At 44.2% G+C, this 19,911-nt stretch overlaps 1 protein-coding gene and 1 long non-coding RNA gene across 3 annotated transcripts in view; both read left to right on the top strand.

Moving 5' to 3' along the window:
* The first annotated feature begins 1,200 nt into the window (after nt 1-1,200).
* The window catches only part of VCL (vinculin), a 108,876-nt gene continuing 90,165 nt past the window's right edge, over nt 1,201-19,911 (top strand). The window contains exon 1 of one of the 2 annotated variants that reach the window (XM_050960034.1): nt 1,201-1,610. In XM_050960034.1, coding sequence (XP_050815991.1) covers nt 1,443-1,610 — 168 coding nt within the window. In that variant the 5' untranslated portion in view covers nt 1,201-1,442. The remainder of the gene's footprint in view (nt 1,611-19,911) is intronic. The other variant, XM_050960035.1, reaches the window with a different exon arrangement.
* On the top strand, nt 1,622-9,368 carry LOC127054324 (uncharacterized). The gene is made up of 2 exons (XR_007775216.1): nt 1,622-8,039; nt 8,706-9,368. It is a non-coding gene; the product is annotated as an uncharacterized LOC127054324 (long non-coding RNA).

A 19,911-nucleotide genomic window follows, 5' to 3' on the forward strand; every position in this document is an offset into this window, starting at 1 on the left:
AAGCTGCAATAGTTTTAGAAGTCCATTTTACTTATTACTCAGTTTAATTTCCGGATTTCATTCACATAGGACAAGGAAAACCAGAGTCAGTTTCACTTTCAGGTGCCAAATCCTGCTAAAGATGCAAATAGCGTAAGAGACTATTTAAGCAAATAAACACGACCTTTGCTTGGAATAAAGAAGATTCAAACAGCAGAAGTGCTTGTTATAAGTGTCCTATCAGCGAGGAAAGGTGCAAAATGTAATATATTAAAAACATTCAAAAAGGGATCCTGGGCCACAAATGAAGGATGTAGCTGGAATTCTCAGAACGAGGATGGAAAACTATGTTAGCACAACATTCCTTTGCACCACAATCTCTAGGGGAGAAACGTTTCCGCGATAGGCGCATGACATGTAAAGTTTCGCCTGTCTCTCGGAAAACATTGTTTCAAGAAGTCATTTCTTCAAAGTAAGATTCTTCGCGAGAGAAAGCAAGAAGTGGTTTGCCCGCACTGGGTGGGGTGGTTAATATGCCTGTGTGTAAACACACAGCCCCGTGTGTGAAAGCCACTTCTGAAAACTACCTACAGCCTATCGAGCAGTCCCAGAAACTAGCACTGAATAATAGGTTTTTTGGAGCTATCTGGGAGAAATAGAGAAGAAAAAAGCCCACTGAATCTTACAAGTTGTACCTAGGCACAAAATTTCGGCTTTTCGCAGCAATACACAGGAATCTGAAAACAAATCGGTAGTTTTTTGACCACCCCACCTTCCCTACAGGAGTAGGACTTAATCCACCCCCCAGCTCCCTTGGAAAACCAGCGCCTTAAAAGTAGCTGCTAACACCATAGGCTGGTGCATGGAGCCTAGTAGACGCACCAGACCCCCAACGCACCTACTAGCCCGTCAGCTGGAGCCGTGTGACCAGCTGACCGGACAGGGCGCTCCCTTATCCTCACGCTTTTGGAATCCCGCACTCCCGTCTCCCCCTCCCACGTTAGCCTGGTCGCTTCGGCTTTAACCATCTCCTTATATGGACACCAGAATGTCTGACGTCATCTAACTCTGGGAAACCAGAGCCTATGCAACCAAACTTGGTTGGGAAAAGCGGGCCGCAGCCGTTGGAATGTTGATGGACGCAACGCCGCAGCCATTGGGAGCCACAGGCAGGGCTCCGCTATTGGGCGGGAGCGGCAAGTGGGCGGGGAAGAGGAGGGGTAGGTTGCACCTGTTGAGAGCCCCTAGCGGGCTCCGGGAGGCGACGCGTCAGTGGGGCAGTCGCTGCTGAGTGAAGAGTGTAGCGAGTTCGAGTCCCGCGGCTGGCCGAGCCGAGAGTTCCTGTCGGGTCGCTGTAGTTTTTCCGCGGGGTTGGCCGGGGAGCGGCGCCGCCGCCGGAGGAGAGAGGTTCGCCAGGAGTTTGTCCAGAGTTCGGGTCCCGGCCCCCTCGCCGCGCCGCCGCCATGCCCGTCTTCCACACCCGCACCATCGAGAGCATCCTGGAGCCCGTGGCGCAGCAGATCTCCCACCTGGTCATCATGCACGAGGAGGGGGAGGTGGACGGCAAGGCCATCCCGGACCTGACCGCCCCCGTGGCCGCAGTGCAGGCTGCCGTCAGCAACCTGGTCCGGGTGAGTGTGGGACGAGGACAGCCGGGCACCCGCCTGGGAAGGGCTTCCCGCGCCAGCCGCTCCCGGGCCCGGCTCTCCTGCCTCGAACTTCCCTCTCCGCTTAGTGCCAACCCCTGACCGTGTCTTTCCTCGCTACTCCTCAGCGCCCAGGGCAAAGGATACTCCGTGTGCCCTAGTCACCGCCAGCTCCTCTCTCCTCCTGCCCCCGCTCCAGCCTCCTCAGGGTGCGGTGAGAAGTGATAGCGCCAGCCGCAGGGCCACTCGCTCTGATCCTGCTCTTCCCATCCCTCCTTGTCACAGGCACTCTACAGCTCTCCCCTAGGTATGGGGGACAGCTCCAGCCCCTCTCTGTCTTATTTTCTTTTGCCAGGGTTTATCAAATCTCCCCACCCAATAACACTTTGCATCTATATTTTACATTCACATATAAACTGTCCACTCACAGTAACTTGCTCCTTTCTGCGTGGCGGAAAGATACTGGCTTCCTAAGTGGTGAAGACATTTCAGTTCAGAAATAATTGGATACAACATCGAAAAGCTTTTCTTCGGTTTTTATTTTAAAAATACATCAGATTCTTCGTTTAGTTCTTGTTTGCCCCTTGAGTTGTTTTGTGAGTTCTGCTTATTGTTCAATAGCCCCATATGCAACAGTTGCTTCAGATCTTAATGGCTTAAAATCTATTCTTTTTTATTTTATGCACTCCGTTCAGAGGGAGTAATGCACCATAATTATTGGTATCTGCATCATGCTTTCCATATGGTGAGGGATACATTTGGAAACCTCGATGGATATCTTTGATCTGATAATGCATAATCAATCCCTTAGTTTTGTCAATAGAGTGTTTACCTCTATTTTGTACATTGCTTTCTCACTGAGTCCAAGTGCTGCTTTGATGTGATAAACTGTTTTCTTTTTTTTTTGTAAGTGTGTAAATCAGTAATGATATTAGTGTTCCTTTGCAATGAAGAGGGTTGCATAGTTAGCACATAGTTGTTTGTTTCAGATAAAAAAGCTGGGATTGTGTTTTTCAGCAATGAGTTACTGCTTCCCAAAATGCTGACCTTACCTAGAGACAATGAAAAGTCAACTTTAATCGTTGATTTTTTTTTTCAAGTGTTGCCTTCAGAGCATCACTTTAACAGTTTGCCATGTCTTAATTGCTAACTGACCTTGTGTCTGGGAAGTCCAAAAGACTGGAAAGTATTAAAATGCTTTCATTGGATTTCAAACACTGATACTAAATTATATCTAAAGAATAATGAACTACAGACAGGCAGCAAATATGCACATTTTGCTTTGTAAATCGTTAGATTGCTGTACCATTTCCTATCTCCACAACTCCCTAGAGGTTGCACTTATCTTTTCCTCACACATCTGTGGCTTTATAGAGAAGAAGAATTACTCCCATATCACATTACATTCTTAATTTTGGTCATTAATCTTTTAAGATGCTCGTAAAAAGAAATTTCTGCCTTGTCAATATAAATTCTTTAAAAACTGGGACACAACTCTTTCCCCACCTTCTAAGCATTAATCTGCACCAAAAAATCCTGTTGTCCATTTTAGAAAAGATTTTTTACTACTTTCAATGCGGTATTGCTGCAGGACATAACATCTACCCTGGAATATTAACTCTCTACTTCTTTTTGTACATACAGATAAATACTGGATGACTGCTATACTAATGCTTCAGAAAATAAAACAAAATCTATTGTTTAGATTGAATGTCATGCCAAACAGGACTGACTTTCAAGCTCAGACCACGGGGCTGCTGGGAAATATAGGGGAAAAATATGGCAGGGAGGCCTCTGTAAAGGATATGTGGATTGTGCGATTACAGGCCATCGTAATGCCCTAGGCGTGCCATACAATACTTATTACTGTGGTATTAGTAGAGCCCTGCAAATCTGCGGATATCTGCTTGATATCTGTGGACCACATTTGCAGATAGGATGAGGATACAAATTTTGTATCTGCCCGCAGCTCTAGGTATTAGTACTCACTTTTAACTTTATTACATTGTAACAGTACATGTCAGGGAAAGAATCTTGGGTACAGAGTTTTAATAATAGTGATGTATTCTCTGGAATACCTGTGCTTTTTGATTAGCTCCCTCTGGGCAAAGGAATTTAGTATATAGGCTCTGAGGAGGTGAAGCCTAGGTGCCTGGGGTAGTTATACCTAAATTTTTCTTTCAAGGAGAATATTGTAGTGAAGTTTTGTGGTGTTTACTGTGTCAAGCTAGTTTGATTTCACTTCATTATGTAATCATTTTATTATGGAAAGAACTTTAATGGAATAAAAGTAGATTCTGTTGGTAAAAAAGTCACAAAGTAAGATTCTCTTATTCTTGACTATTAACACCACTAAGTTTGTCTTCCATTTTGGGCTGTGGCTATGAGAGGCATCTCAGTTTTATTTAACAAATAATTGTCCATTAGCTATATGGAGACCACGGGTCAGGGAAATAACCCACTTGCTCCCTTGATGAACCACCCTGCCCATGTACCTATTCACTACACCAATACTGACTTGGATTCTAAATACATTCTGTGGGTGGCAAACCCGAGATCACTTATTCACTGATGCTTTAAAAACTCTCACACTGCAATCTGGGTCTATGCTGGTTGTGTACTATGTATGTATCTTGTGAACCTTGTAACCGATACTTGTAATCTCTCATAACTCAAGCCTGACCCCAGATGTACAGTATCTTTCTTCTTGTGTAAACTTGATTTTAAACATGAGCTTTTATAACAAGTATTGCTTCTTCCCTGTGGCCATGTGGCTTTGGCTTGCTTCAAAAATACAGAGCAACTAGAGGTGGTGGTGAGTCAGAAATGTTCCTGAAAAAAGAAGGTGCCTTAGGTGTTCTAGAAAGTGTTCTACCAAGCCCTGTTGTGGAGAAGGAACTATGTGGTTTGAAAACTGTTTGATACGAGATGCTGTCAGAGGGTAAATGTTAAGCAAAGTTGTAAGATGGGTATGTTACGGAATAAAAACAAAAAAAACCCATATATGCCAGAGGATGCATGGAGACACAGAGGCTTGGACCCCTGGAGGGATGCTCCACCCAAACTGCTCTTTAGGAACATTGTGGTTTGAATTTGAAGACTCAGCAGCTGGAGAGAGGGAGCAGATTCATCGGTTGGCTCCTGTGGCTGGAGAAAGGAAGCTTTTGTGACCATATCAATCCCTATTACAGTATAAACTAGGAAGGTTACTGAAAGTTTATTGATCCGTTTGTGTTGTTTACTCAGGTTAAACAAAAGTTTAGTGTTTTGTCAAACTTAGAAGTTGGAGGCATAGTCAATTGGTAGGTATTGAAGAGATCTGCAGGACCCTTGACATAATTAAGAAAAACAGCAAAAAAGGAGCCCGATATTTACAGGCAAGGAGATGAAGATGAAGGGATAAAAAGGCTCAGCTGATAATGTGGTGACATTGAAATTGAATAATGTGTGTTCAAAAGAAGGGGCAGGTTGTGCCACTTGTCCACACTCTGGAACTTCCATTGCTAGTGTCAGAATTTTTACAAAAAATTCTAAGTTTAATCAACACTCATAAAGAAATCACCTTGAAGTTGACCTTTGACAGAACATCCAGTGGGTCACTAGCGGAAAGACTTATGCCATGTACTATCAGTGCTCAGATCCCATGCTGAATGTTTGGAGAGAAAGGTGGGTGGCTGAAGCTTCTTGCACAAATGTAGTATTTTTATGGGGTAAAACTAAGACAATGATGGAGAAGCTTCAGTTTTAGCACACAATTGACACAAATTGAGGCAATACACACCTCTCTAAATTAAGCAGTCTCTCTGTAGATTGAAGAAGTCAGTGCCATAAGTAGTTTGTTAGAGGGTTTCCTTTGCTGCTAGTGGGCTGAAAACTAGAATCCCATGAAATCCTTTTTATTTTTGTATAATTTTTCATTCTATTTTTTAGGAATTTCTTGTATTTTCCATCTTCTTTACCCATCTAGGGTTGGGTCCTGCTCCAGTGGGGTATGCATGGAAGGCCTCATTGGGGGTGGGGGTGTTGGGGGGGGGGTGCAGAATGAGCCTGCCCCAAACTCTCACAGGAGCTTTCTCATGGCGTTGGGTCCAGCTCCCCGCTCCGGGCATTGCAACCTGGCTTTTGGGATGATAGCAATGCCCAAGTTTGGCCCAGCTGCCTCTCCGTCATGATTACTGGGCTGCTGGGCCAAACCTGAGCGGGACACAAGGAACAGGAACTGCTGCAGCAGGGTGAGTTTTTTGTTTCATGTTGCTTTAATCATTGGGTTTTGATCTATTTTGGGGCTCTTTTAATAACTGTAAAACAGAAAGCTTAAACTGAGCAGTAACTGGTGTGGTGATCAGGCAAGTGTATTTGACAGCCCTATTGAATTAATTGCTTTGTAAAGTGAAGTTCAAAATTCTAACTCCGGTCAAACTTGACTGGACAAAGTTTAGCGTAATGGTGATGAATAAAATAAGTTTCTAAAACCGAGTCACTAGTTAATCTACCATTTTAAGAGAAGTTATAGTACTGTGAACAATTACCTGTAATTAGGAAGTAGTTTATAAAATAAGCTTTGTGAACTATCTTCCTGGCAAGTCTTTGATCTTAGACTGGTTTCTTCATAATTACATACACAGAATTATTGCTAGGCTGTGAATCTGGAAATGTATCTTTCAGAGCTAGTAAAACTAAGGTAAATATATCGTATGCTCAGACTGAATTTTATTTATAAGCACATTCAACTACTAGTTTGTGCTGTGTTCTGGCTTTCTATTAGTATTTAAGCACAGTGGTTTTTAGAATTAAAATAATTGTTTTGCAGAATTGAGGGAATATCTTTTAGCCTTTCAGCAACAACCCCAAATGAGCATAGGAGATTATTATACATCAATAAATGTCTCATGAGAGGTTGTAGATATCTTGGCCTGCAGCTGTGGTAATTTGAATATTTTTCCCTTGTACATACTGCATAGCAAAAGAGTAATTATCTAAAATTGATTAAGCCAGTTCTAGCCACAAATAATTATCAATCATAGATCAATGAAGATCAGTGGGGATTTCTTCAGTAAACATGGCCTTTAGCTCTGCGAAAGGGGTGTGTGTGTGTCTGTTCGCGCATACTCCAGAAAAGACTGTCTTAGGCTTTTAGAATTAAATGACTGCTTTCTTCTACAACTAATACCTGTCATCTGTGATATCGGGGGTGGGGGGAGGGAGGGTGAAGGGAATGTTCTGTGAATAGAACATGTGTGAGAATGAAAGGTGCTGATACTGCTCATGAGATGTTTCCCACACTCTAAGATATACCCTTAATAGTTAAAATAAAAATAACATTATTTGGATAAAACTGATATTCTCTGGGTAAAGTGCTGCTTCTTCCCTGTCCCCCCACAAAAAGTCATCAGTTCTACACTCTTCCTGCTACCTCTGTTCTATCAGTCCTTGCAGCCTCTTTCCCACTGTCTTTCAAATCATCGTGCTTTCCCTTTCCCAGTACTTCACTGAGGGCTTGACTGCACTCGTACTTTGGAGTGCATTAAATCAGCCCCAGGTGCCCTAACTCCTGAGGTGTCCACACTGGCAAGGCACATAGAGTGCCCGGACTCCACGGCTGGAGTGCCCCCGGTAATCCACCTCCATGAGAAGCAATGAGCTCACTACTCCCTGGCTGGAGTGCCTCGGTGCTAGTGTAGATGCCCTGGTCTATTAATGTGCTCTGATCGGCCTCCAGGAAGTGTCCCACGATGCCTGTTCTAGCCATTCTGCTCATCACTTTGAAGTATACTGCTCTGCCCTCAGGTGAACAACCATCAGACTTGCCCTTTAAATTCTTTGGGAATTTTAAAAGTCCCCTTCCTGTTTGCTCAGCTAGGCCTGGAGTGCTGTCAGCGCATCTTTCCAGGTGACCATGCCTCCACATGCCAGGCGATCCCCAGTATGGAACAATGGCGAGGTGCTGGACCTCATCAGTGTTTGGGGGGAGGAAGGTGTCCAGTCCCAGCTGCGCTCCAGCCGTAGGGAATTATGATACCTACCGGCAGATATCAAGGGTCATGAGAGAAAGGGACCATAACTGGGACGCACTGCAGTGCAGGGTTAAAGTGAAGGAGCTGCGCAAAGCCTGCTAGAAAGCGTGGGAGGCAAACCTGCTGGTTCTACAAAGAGCTGGACGAGATACTTGGAGGCGACCAGACCTCCACTCTGAAGAGCACCATGGACACTTAAGAGGCTGTGGCAGCCCAGAGTGCAACAAGGCACGAGGAGGAAAGCGGGAACGAGGGTGCTGAGGAGGAGGGGGCCCAGAGCCAGAGGACGGTCCAGCATACCTAGACGCATGCAGCCAGGAGCTGTTCTCAAGCCAGGCGGAAGGTAGCTGGTCGCAGCTGACAGTGTTTGTAGAAGAACAAACAGCAGATGAGGTGCTTGGTAAGCGGCTTTCATTTTGAGTCGGGTTTTGGATGCAGGCTGTTGGGGCAAAGAGGGTTGCAGAAAGAAGGGTTAGGGCTGTGTGCATGCCTAGATGTGGAATAGAGCATTGATGTGCTCTCTCACATCATGGTAATCGGCTTCAGTGATCTCATCAAAGGTCTCATGCAGAAGCTCGGCAATCCACTTGTGCAAGTTCCTTGGCAGAGCTACTGTGCTTCTTGTCCCAGTAAGCCTAACATATCTGTGCCATTGTGCTGTGAGGGGCGGGGGGACCATTGCTGCACACAGGCAAGACGCATAGGGCCAGGTCGAAAGCCGCATTGTTGCCGAAGACCCTCCCTTGCTTCCCAGGTCACCCTCAGCAGCGAGATATCTTTCAGGACAAACACATCCTGTGGAAAATGTGGGGACAGTGTTCAGTATAGGGGCCTCCTGCAACCGTTGGCTCTCCCTAGGGCACAGGACCCCAGAGGATAGTAAGGCTCTCAGTCCCCCCACCCCTGTGGTTACTCACCATTTTCGGGCTCTTATGTCTACTCAGCTTGGGACAGGCAGTTTGTGCTAGTGTGTGTACTGTGCTTGTCTAGAAGTTCGGCCGAATCATTGCTCTGTCTAGTGTTAACAATGCTGCTTCTGTTTAAATGTTGCATTTTGACTTTACAGATGCAACCTTGAGATCTCAACTGTCCTTGTTATCAGTGGCTGAAAGGCTGCAAAGACTCAAGAAGCAGCCACGAAGAATCAAGGAGAACCTTCTGCATGAAGTCATGCAGCAGTCCCTTACTGAAAATAAAAAAGTCCAGGAGTGATGGGAGACCGAAAGGAGGGTCCACCAGGAGAATGTGGATCATCTGCAACAAACCATGGAGTGGCTCCTATGCATTATGGAGCGCCGATCGGGCTCACTGCAAGCACACATGGCACTGCATACGGAGCAGATCCATGTCCCTCCTCCTTCCCTGCCGCAGCCCTTGTCTCAAAACTCTTGTTCCCCCAGATCACTGCCAACCCACTTTTCCCAACATCTGGTTTCTTATTGCCACCAGCTGCCTCCAAAACCTTTAGCTTCACTGCCCAGCCCTGCAAACTACGACCCTTACCCACTGCAGTTGGCCCCCATCACCATGCATTTTAGCCAGCCTGAAGTACAGAACTCATTGCACGGCACTCCAGACAGGAAGGCAGAATATGATAACAGGACATACAGAAATCTGTGATTATTCTGTTCCCCACCCCACCCCCTTCACTCCTCCCACACAGCACAGATGTGTCATGCCATGTGTGTTTCTCCAGCAGTTGTTTCTTTTCAATAAATGAATTTTTTGGGTTTGGAAACATTCTTTATTGCATTAAGTAAAAGATAGCATAGCCCAGGACAGCAACAGGCACTGCTAGTGAGTGTATCATACATAGCAAACACAAATGTCTGCTAGTATTGGAACCACTGCACTTCACTCCCGTGCAGGGCACCAAACATTACTGGTGGCTTTCAGCATCAAATTGCTCCCTCAAGGCATCCCTAATCCTTATGGACCCGCGCTGGTCCCCTCTGATAGCCCTGGTTTCTGGCTGTTCAAATTCAGCTTCCAGGCATTCAACCTCAGCGGCCCATGCCTGAGTGAAGCTTTCACCCTTCCCTTCTCAAATGTTATGGAGGGTACAGCGCGTGGCTGTAACCATAGGGATATTGTCGTTGGCCACGTCCAGCTTCTCATACAGACAGCACCGGCAGTCCTTTAAATGGTCAAAAGCACACTCAACAGTCATTCTGCATGACTCAGCCTGTTGTTGAACCGCTCCTTGCTGCCGTCAAGGCTCCCTGTGTATGGTTTCATGAGTCATTGTATTAAATGGTAGATGGGGCCTCCAAGGATCACAATGGGCATTTCGACTTCCCCTAGGGTGATCTTCTGGTCTGGAAATAAAGTCCCAGCTTGCAGCTTCCTGAACAGACCTCTGTTCTGACAGATGAATGTGTCATGCACCTTTCCAGACCAGCCTGCGTTAATGTCTGTGAAATGCCCACCGGGATCCACACGTGCCCGGAGAACCATTGAGAAATAGCCTTTTTGATTTATGTACATGTAGGCTAGGTGGTCTGGTGCCAGAATTGGAATATATGTGCCATCTATCGCCCCTCTGCAGTTAGGGAAACCCATTTGTGCAAAGCCATCCACAATGTCATGCACATTGCCCAGAGTCACAGTTCTTCTGAGCAGGATGTGATTAAGGGCCCTGCACATTTGCATCAACATTATTCCAGCTGTAGACTTGCCCCTTCCGAACTGGTTAGCAACCGATCGGTAGCTGTCTGGAGTAGCCAGCTTCCAAATTGCAATTGCTACCCGCTTCTCCATGGGAAGGGCAGCTCTCAGTCTCATGTCTTTGCGCAGCAGAGTAGGGGCGAGCTCAGCACGCAGTCCCATAAAAGTGGCATTCCTCATCTGAAAGTTCTGCAGCCAGTGCTTGTCATCCCAGACTTGCATGATGATGTGATACTACCATTCAGTGCTTGTTTCCCAAGCACAAAAGCAGTGTTCCACGGTGGTGAGCATCTCGTGTCATATCCATTATTCATGTCAACATCGTCTTCGGACTCCTTAAGCTACAAAGTGACAGGGAGTAACTCAACTGCAATTTGTGATGTGCTGGCAAGGCCCATCAGCATATTCCTCGGCAGTTCAGGATCCATTCCTGCAGACTGAAAGGGAAGACAGAGCGTGCCATTCAAAAAAAGATTGAAAGGTGGAACCAAATGTGGACGGAAGCACAGGTCTTGCTGGATGCCCCACCTCCTCCTTCCCACAAGCCTCAGTGCCAGAATGGGAAGAGGTGCTCTGTGGGATAGTTGCCCATAATGCAGCACTCTGAATGCCAGTGCAAGTGCCGCAAATGTGGCCACGCCACTGCGCTTGCAGCTGACAGTGTGAACACAGGGCAGCACTTTCCCTGCTGTTATCTCTGAGGGCTGGTTTAACACTCGGTGCTCTACATATGCAAGTGTACCCATGGCCCAAGGCTCCTCTACCTTGCAGCTGTTACTTGGAGCTGCAGTGGTAGCAGGTGGGTTGTCTTGCAGCCTTTGCTGATAGTGGTGGCAGATAGTGGTCTCTGGGTGTGCTGTGATTATTTTGTGGGGGAAGAGAAGGAAGCAGGCCCTCCTTAATGTGTGCTGGGTTATTGGGCATTGGGGGTTCCCTTTGGTTCTTGGGGTTATCCCTGACTGGCAGAGAGGTCTCCTTCAGTTTATCTGTATGTTAGTGTGAGGAGTGTCTCATTAAGCTCATAGACAGTTTATTGGTGGATGCACAAGGCTCCCTCCCAATCACAACTCTTTGGACTCTATGCTGGGGCTTAGCAGACAGGAATAAGCAGCGATAAGGACTACAGCAACAGCGGCTGTGAGACTCCCACTCAGTAGCTTGTCCCTATCTCCTGTTTTCTTCATGTGCTTATGGAGAAGTTGGCAGTGCAGGTTGTGAGAACTATATGGTATGTATGCCTAGAGGCATTAGTGGGGGACACAAGCAGGGATCTGCAACCATTGTTACAGTAAATAGCAATAGTGGGCACGCTCAGGTCTGAACACTGTTAATAAACCGAAATGACATGAGTGTTTGGAGGGGTGATTGCAAAACAATTTATTTTCCATTTGTGCCCCCAGTCTCTCCCAGTTTATTTGATTTGTGTGATTATAACTCCAGTATGCACAGGGCAATCTTAAAGGTTTTTGCAGGGACTTAATGAGGTGATTCTTTGGGATAGCAATGATTTTCCAATGGTTATCTTTGCAAGGAAAAGGCCTTGAGAATTTTTTAAAAATGGAGGTTCTCCTTTGTGGGACTTAACAAAGGATGTTTTGGGGTAACAAAGGACATGTGCATGCCCCTTCCAGTTCATTGGTGCTTAATATTCTTGAATTTTTTTTAACCTGTAGGTGTACAAATCTTACCTGCTTTAAAAAGTAGGGCCTTGGTAAATCTCTGGTACTGGAACCAATTCTTATGCCAGCCCATCTGGATTCTGTTGTATTCCTAAAGCTACTGCCAAATGAAAAATAACAGTTTCCTAGAGGAGTCCTGCCTAGCTAATAAGAAGATAAAAAAAAATTCACTGTAGGTTTGTATAGCTTACACTTGTGAAATAAAATATACGATGTAGTAATTGTATTTAAGGAGAGAACTTTTACAAGTGCAACTGTCTGAGTTTTTTCTAATCAGAAAGGGGTTGAAAACATCTTTTTTCTTCAGTGTACCTGCAACCGCTTGATAATTTAGTGATCTTTAGATATTCTCTGTAACCAGCAGTCATCTGTTTTGATCAAGTAAGTTGATATTTTTAAATGAATAGTCAAAAAGAAAGAAACCAGCTTTTTGGTACTACCAGCACACATCAATAGTTCCTTGTTTTCATCATTTGGGAGCGATCTGTAAAGGAGATGAATCAATCCTTCATTTGAATGGAAGATAATCTTTTGTTCTGTTGATATGTTCTATGACTTTCCTTTCAGAAAGGATGGCAGAGAATATTAAGAAATCTTCCATTTCTTATTTATGACTGTAACTGTCTTTAAGTTAGCTAAACAATTAGTGATTATCTCCTCAACTTGTTCTAGGCAGAAAAATTGGGAACTTTGATTGGTAACCTGAATGTGATTGACTGGATATAGCATATTGTCAGCATTCTGAAGTGCTACATACCACCAATGTTACAGAAAATCTATAACTTGAAGGTAGTCTGAGTAGTCATCTGAAAAGCTGTCTTTTAAAACATTTTATTTCTTACCTGTAACTTTACTGTATTGTGGTGAGACCATTTTCTGTCTGACAACTTTTGTGGCCAATAGCTTGCTGCATATCTGAGGCTGTGTGTGGAAGCAGGTACCTATGCTTAATTTATAACTGAACCACTGTAGTAGGAGTTGAGTTGTTAGAGCCAGGTTACGTCTGAGGTGGTTGGTAGGTTGAGACAGGTCGAGGATCTGTGTGTGGATTGATGTGGTTTGGTGATAACTTATTGAGTGTCGACGTGAGATATGTAGTGCTTTGTAGAAAGCGTGTGGGGGGTTTTAAATTCTGAAGTGCCATCACACTCTTGCTACATTATTTTTTTAAAAGAAGTTATTAAGTTGACTATGCTGGGCCGGACAGAAAACAGTTCGGAATGTCTTAGAAACTGCAGAATACCAGTGTACTACATCAAGTCGCCAAGACGTAGCAGTTTGTTTTACAGCTATTTTTCCCCTTATGGCTGGAATTTGGAGTGTGTAGCTGCTCCTTTAGAAGATTGTGTAATCTGGGTGAACAAATGGTGTTTTTTAACACATGTTGGCCAACACGTATTAAGATTTTTAAACACTACGTAGCACCTAATTACTAGAGACTTGCATTTAAAAAATATTCGTTGGTTCTGGTGAACTCTCGTACATGTTTCTAATTCTCTTGTGTTCCAAATGGACATTTTAATATCAGACCTAATGAACACTACATTTCCCCTGTTAGTCCCTTCATCAAGGACAGGGAACAGTTCATAGCCCTCATTTGCTTCTGAATGAGAGTTTGTAGGCATCCACTTCAATTCATCTGATGTTGCCTAGACCACTGGTGGGGGTGCATGGCGCAGGCTCTGGGAGGGAGTTTGGATGCAGGAGGGGGCCCAGGGCTAGGGCAGAATGTTGGGGTCCAGGAGGGGTCCAGGGTGCTGGCTCTGGGTGGGGGTCAGGTCTGGGGGTTGAGGTGCGGCCTCCCGATGGGCAGGACTTACCTGGGGCAGCTCCCGGTCAGTGGCACAGTGAGGCTAAGGCAGACTCCCTGTCTGCCGTGGCCCCATGCGGCTCACAGAAGAGGCCAATGCGCCCCTGTGGAGGTGACAGGGGCCACGTGGCTCCGTGCTCTGCCCCTCTCTGCAGGCACTACCCCTACAGTTCCCATTGGCCACAGTTCCCTGTTCCCGGCCAATGGGAGCTGCAGGGACAGTGCTTGCAGGCAGGAGCAACACACCGAGCCCCCTAGCCGCCCACAGGACCGCTTCCAGGAGTGGCGTGGGGCTGGGGCAGGCAGGGAGCCTGTCTTTGCGGCAGTCCCGCTGTGCCGCCAGAGATCACGATCAACCGATTGGTGACCACTGGCCTAGACTGTAACTAGAGGCATCTTGTTTAAAGTTTTCTGTATAAGTTTAAAGTTTTATATAGTCACATGATTTGCTTGCTTGTCATCTCCTTTCTTGTTACAAACTTTTTTTATATGTTGTTTCTAAGTGCTTGCTTCCAGTTGCATTGAAATCCATTATAAATCTTCTCTTTAAGATGCACCTCATTACATGCAAAGTCACTGTCCCTAGGAATGTTTTTAGTCAGGTAACACTGCATATCTTATGGCTCTCACTATATTAAGAACATTCATAGTTGAAATGACAGCTGGAACAGAGAACTAGAAATAGACTGAGCCTTATCTCAAACACTGAACAGAAAGCCTCACTTCTCATTATCCCAAACTTAATTCATATTTCTCTAAGACTATATTATTCTTCCTCAGACCATTTGTCCTTTTGAGGTGGATATTTGTAAGTCTTTTTCATTTTATAGTGAATTTCCTTTTCCATAAACTTGACATTTCATTCTTCTTGGGTTATAGCCTCTGCAGTTGTGCTGTTGGAGTCATACCACAGATGCTACTTCTAAATATGAACATATGCAGAGAGGTAGTTTGGGTCATTTCTCCTCTGACTTAGGGATAGTCATTTTTACATGTGGAACAGCTTCAGTTTCAACTGTCCTAGTAGTTTCAGATATATGGATTTCTTTCACAAAGCCCCAGTTGCTAGACAGCTTCAAGCGTTAGATTATAATGCAGCACAGTGGATGCAGAGCCAGTTACTTGGGTTTTTTGTTACCAAGCTTCAAATATTCAAAAGCATATGGGAGGCTTATTCATCAAAATGACTCAGCATACTAAAAGGTTTTGAAGGGAGGGGAAGTTAACTGGAAAAAATGGAGTAAACTGGCTTTTAAAGCATTAAGACTTTGATTTGGTGAAGAATTTATGTAGAGTGCTTTAAGGCCTGCTGAGGGCAGTGAGACTATTCATATGTTTAAATTGTTGCTGAATTGAGGCCTTAATACACTATAGTCTTTGGTTTATGTTACAATGGAAGCATGAGGACTGTAAAAATTTAATGCTGGGTTGCCAGTGTTAATCTTCTCCTGCTGTCCCCCACCCCAAAATAAGGATGGAGAAAGCCAAATAAATATATTATTACACTGAGGAATTGGAAACTTTTTTCCCCCTTAAAGCTACAGGCCCTGCCCTACCCTACCTAATTAAAATGTTTCTGCCGACATATGAATGAAGTTTAAATGAAGGCCCTACTCATGGATAGTTTTTCTCATGCTCATTCAGACACTGGTAAGCAGTCCACTTTGATATAGAGTTCACTCTGCTTCAAGGGATTTTAATTGCTGCAGAAGGATAATTTCTTCAGGCATTTATTGTTAATTGTAGAAGCACAAACCTTATTAGGGAGCAATTTAATATCTTGTTTGGGCAATAAAATAGCTTCTCTGCATGAAGAGAACATTATAGTGAATGTATTTGGTGTCTTAACTGCATTTATAATTTCTTACCTCTTCAATATTCTGTAATATCAATCAGCCCAGGAGTGGGTCTGCCCTTATGAATATATTATCTCAGCATCTCTAGTCAAGTTCCAAAATAATGTATTGCTGATATAGATGTATGGAGTCACAATATAAACAAGCATGTCTTAAAAGTTAGGGCCTGCAATTACAGATGATGTCCTGGAGAATTGGAGTCTCATAAGAGTCCTCTTGGACTCTGACCAGCACTCTTAACAACTCAAAAATTGGCTTTGAAAGTCTCCTTAGGTTTAAAGCTTGGAAACAGCTGCATTAGCTCAACCTTTCTCATGAGCTCAAGTCATAGTTGCTCTCCAAACCCATGAAAAGGCTTTAAACATCTTTCTTGTCTTGGATAGGAATGTCACAGAGGTTGAGCCATTCCTCTAACCATACTCTCCAATTGAACTTAAAGAAATCTGCAGGGTTACCATCAGCAGAGTAGGCTCCCATCCTGAGATGAGAATCCATGCTGCTCTTGAAAAAGTTATAGCAAGTTGTTCTAACCTGCCGAACGGTAAAGCTTTATGCTACCGTATGCTCACAAGGTGCTCCTAATACACTCTCCTTTTTTATGTACAGTAGTAGTCAGTGGCATATTACCCTTGGACATGGCTATCAAAACAGATACCTGCAATACCTTCACTTGCCTCTGACAGTTTTTTTGACTAAAACAATGTAAATGGAATTAGTGACATCAGCTAACTTTAACGCCTCCAAATGGGAGGCCTTGTACCTGGCATGAACTTATGCAAGAAATTGGTATCACTTTTGTGAAGTCAGACTGACCTTTGTGTGAACTTTGGTTTTTAATTTTGCCTTTTTATGCATCTCCTGTACTGTTACTCATATTGACTGCTGACCCTTTCTTAAATATAGCTGTGCTTTGAAGTTGCAATTTGGACTGAAGCTCTGGCTCTGAAGTCCATCCCTCTAGGCTTCAGAGCCCAAGCTCCAGCCAAAGCTGTAACTTCAATGCTTAGCCTGCACAGCTATATTTGGAGTGCAAGTGCCAACCCTGCTAGCCCATGTCTGTCAACTCGGGCTGGGAGGCTTGGTCCCACGCGCTGCAAAATACTGTGTAAACCAGAGGTACTCAAACTGGAGTGTGTGGAATGTGTTCTAGGAGGCTGAGGGGCATGAGAAGCTTTAAGGGAAACAAACTGTGCACATTTTACCCACAGCAGTGAATAGGGGTCTACTTAAATCATAGAGAAATCATACATGTTTCACAGGTTGGTCAGAGCATAAAGAGCAAATTCTGTGGATGTGTTCATTCAGTTGTATATTCCATGCCACCCCTACTTCTGAACTGCTGCTGATGGAGCCTCTGCCTTCTAAGCTGGTCGCCCGACCAGCAGCTGTTGCTCTCCAGCCACCCAGCTTGGAAGGAAGCGCAGAAGTAAGGGTGACAATACTGCCCCCCCCAATAGGTATCTCATTACTATATACTTAAATTACTCTGTTTGAATCAATGCCTTATTGTTTTTAACATTTAGTGGGAATTGCATGTTGATTTATTTTTTTATCGGTATATGTACTTTGGGGGGTGGGGGTGATGGGGGGCATAAACTACTACAGACACAAAGAAGGGGGGGCGCAATCAAATCAGTTTGAGAACTACTGGCGTAAAGTATTGTAAGTGTCCTAGCTGATGAGCTTGGCAGCTGCTTTTGGGGAAGCTTTTAGAGAGGATGATCAGCTCTGTTGCTACCACTGAAGGAACTGAATGTTTTGTGAACAGTTCACAAATTTTTGATTTAGATGGACTAGATGGGCCAAAAGTGTTAACATAAACCAGTGACTGTCCAATATAAACAGTTTTAAACAAGGTTCAGGGTTTGGCATGCAGAAACCTCAGCCTGCTTAGTACCATGGCAAGTACAACATTGAAAATCGGTGTTAACTTTTTATTAAAGATACAGAAAAGAAGGAAAAACAGTTAAAGCACTTGTAATGTAAAGTATTAAGTAAGGCTTTCATTTCAACAACATCCCTTCTTCCCTTTCCCTTCAGCTGGCAAGAGTTTTTAGAAGGAAACTCCCCCCCCTCGCCCTTGTTTGACAGACTTTTAGATAAAAGATGGTAATAACTCCCCTTTCGGTGGGAAAAGGGAAGTTAGTAAGATGGGCTGGCGCTGTCATTGTTGCTGTTGTTGAAGTCCAATCCCATTTCTTCTAAGACAAAACCAGACACACACATACGAAAGGGAAGAGAAGAAAATAGCAAAGATGGAAAATACAGCTTCTGTCTGCTGTTGACTTTCCCTTGCAACCTCAGTGCTGGAGAAACAAAGGCACAGCACGTGTTCCTATCAGCCTCGTCAAGATCTGGTAACTTGTACCAGCATTGGGCTGTTGAGAGCATTGCTTTTAGTTGCTTTTTTCTGGTCACAGGCTTGCAGTAGCGTTACAAAATAGTGTTTTAGCCTTCTAAGCTGGACTCTTATTAGACAGAAGGGAAAAAAAAGAGGAATAGGTAAAAGAAGAAATAAGGCGGTGAAGGAAATGGACATATGGGAGTGGGAGGGAAGAGAGACCAAGTCTCACATTACAGATGGTATTTGGGACTTAGCTTGACCCAGTGGAAGTGGCTGTGTCATCTGGGTTCCTCTCTCTGGCCTGGTCTGGTCAAGACATCTCTCAGGATTAGGATGAAGAAGGTCCAGGGTCCCAGAAGATGGTGGCAGTCATGATGGTGATGTAGCCAGTTTTTCAAAGTCTTCCCTTAAGGACCCCAAAAGGGGCATTGATGGGCAGAATAGCCTAATTTCCAACACATCAGTTTTGGTTCACTGATTTCTGATTCCACACTTCTCTTGTTTACTAGACATGATTTTGACACAGGTCTTGAATTATTTCAGTAGGCCTTTTTGTGTGGACTAATTCAGTTTCTCTGTCTCCCTTTCAGATCGTTTCCCATCAATATTTATTGTTATGAGTTGACGTTTTATTAACTTTTACAGTTAAATTCACAACTGGGTTAAGTTTGTAGGCTGAGTTGTCTGTTGTGTGCAAAACTTACACTCTTGTGATATCACATAACTTTTATGGCAGGGATAAGCATTCTGATTCATGTACTGGTCTTCAAATTAAGAGATGGTTCAGTCTTAAAAGGTCTTTCTAATATATATAAGTGGTTCGATGTGGGCTTCAATTTCCTTCAGAGAGAGAGACTGTACTGAGTGCATGCTATATTCCCTGTCATTGCGTACACAGGGGTGAATGGATCAGCATTCATGTCAGACTCCCTATCAGTACCCAGCCAGGCTGGGGAAGCCAATGATCCAAGCAGTGGACCAAATTTGGTGATGAATCCCGGTCACGTGCCACCTGAGGCACATTGCACATACGCTAAGAAGATTGCATACACATCCTTACATTACACTGGTCTACAATTTTTGAGAAGTCATCTGCTTCAGAGATAAAAATGTGATATTTATTATGTATTTTGATGTGCTGAATTCAAATATGACAAAACAACTGATTGGCTACTGTTTCTAAGATATTTAAAGTTTTACATTTTATGTCTATGTATATTGTGTAGATAGAGTTTTAATTATAAATTGTAAACCTAGGTCTTTTCATGTGTTTATGGTTGCTTTACATGATAATATTTCACCTGTCCTGTTTATGTAAGACTTTAAAAATCAGCAAAAGGGTTCTATAAATAAAATTTATTATGAAACAAAAGGCAAAAAACTATTATGTACATAGTTTAGTCCTATTCAGTGTCTACTCGGCGCTTCTTGGCTTGTCTCTTGTATTCATTAAATGGAGCATCTCTTATCACTGTCCAGCAATAGTCTGCAAGCATTGATGGGCTCCATTTGCCCTGATAGCCTGCCAGGAGATTCCACTGCTGTAGTCTGGAGCCCAACAGCTCTGCCTTACTCTTGGGTAGTTCCAAATCCCTGACAAGGTCATTCAGTTCACCTTGTGTTATGAGGTGTGGTTCAGAGGAGGAGGATGGGAGAAAATGTGGGTCCTGTGACACTGATGGTTCAGGACCAGAAGTTTCATCCTCTTCCTCTTCCTCGTCTGACTCAAGTGAGAAGGATTCTGGTGCATCAGGAACTGGCAGTCCTTCTCCGTGGGGTACTGGGCGTATAGCTGATGGAATGTTTGGATAATGCACAGTCCACTTTTTCTTCTTTGACACACGTTTCCCAACTGGAGGCACCATGCAGAAGGAACAATTGCTGGTATGATCTGTTGGCTCTCTCCAAATCATTGG

This window comes from Gopherus flavomarginatus, chromosome 6 (genome assembly GCF_025201925.1).
Source record: "Gopherus flavomarginatus isolate rGopFla2 chromosome 6, rGopFla2.mat.asm, whole genome shotgun sequence".
In the NCBI taxonomy this organism is placed as follows: Eukaryota; Metazoa; Chordata; order Testudines; family Testudinidae; genus Gopherus; species Gopherus flavomarginatus.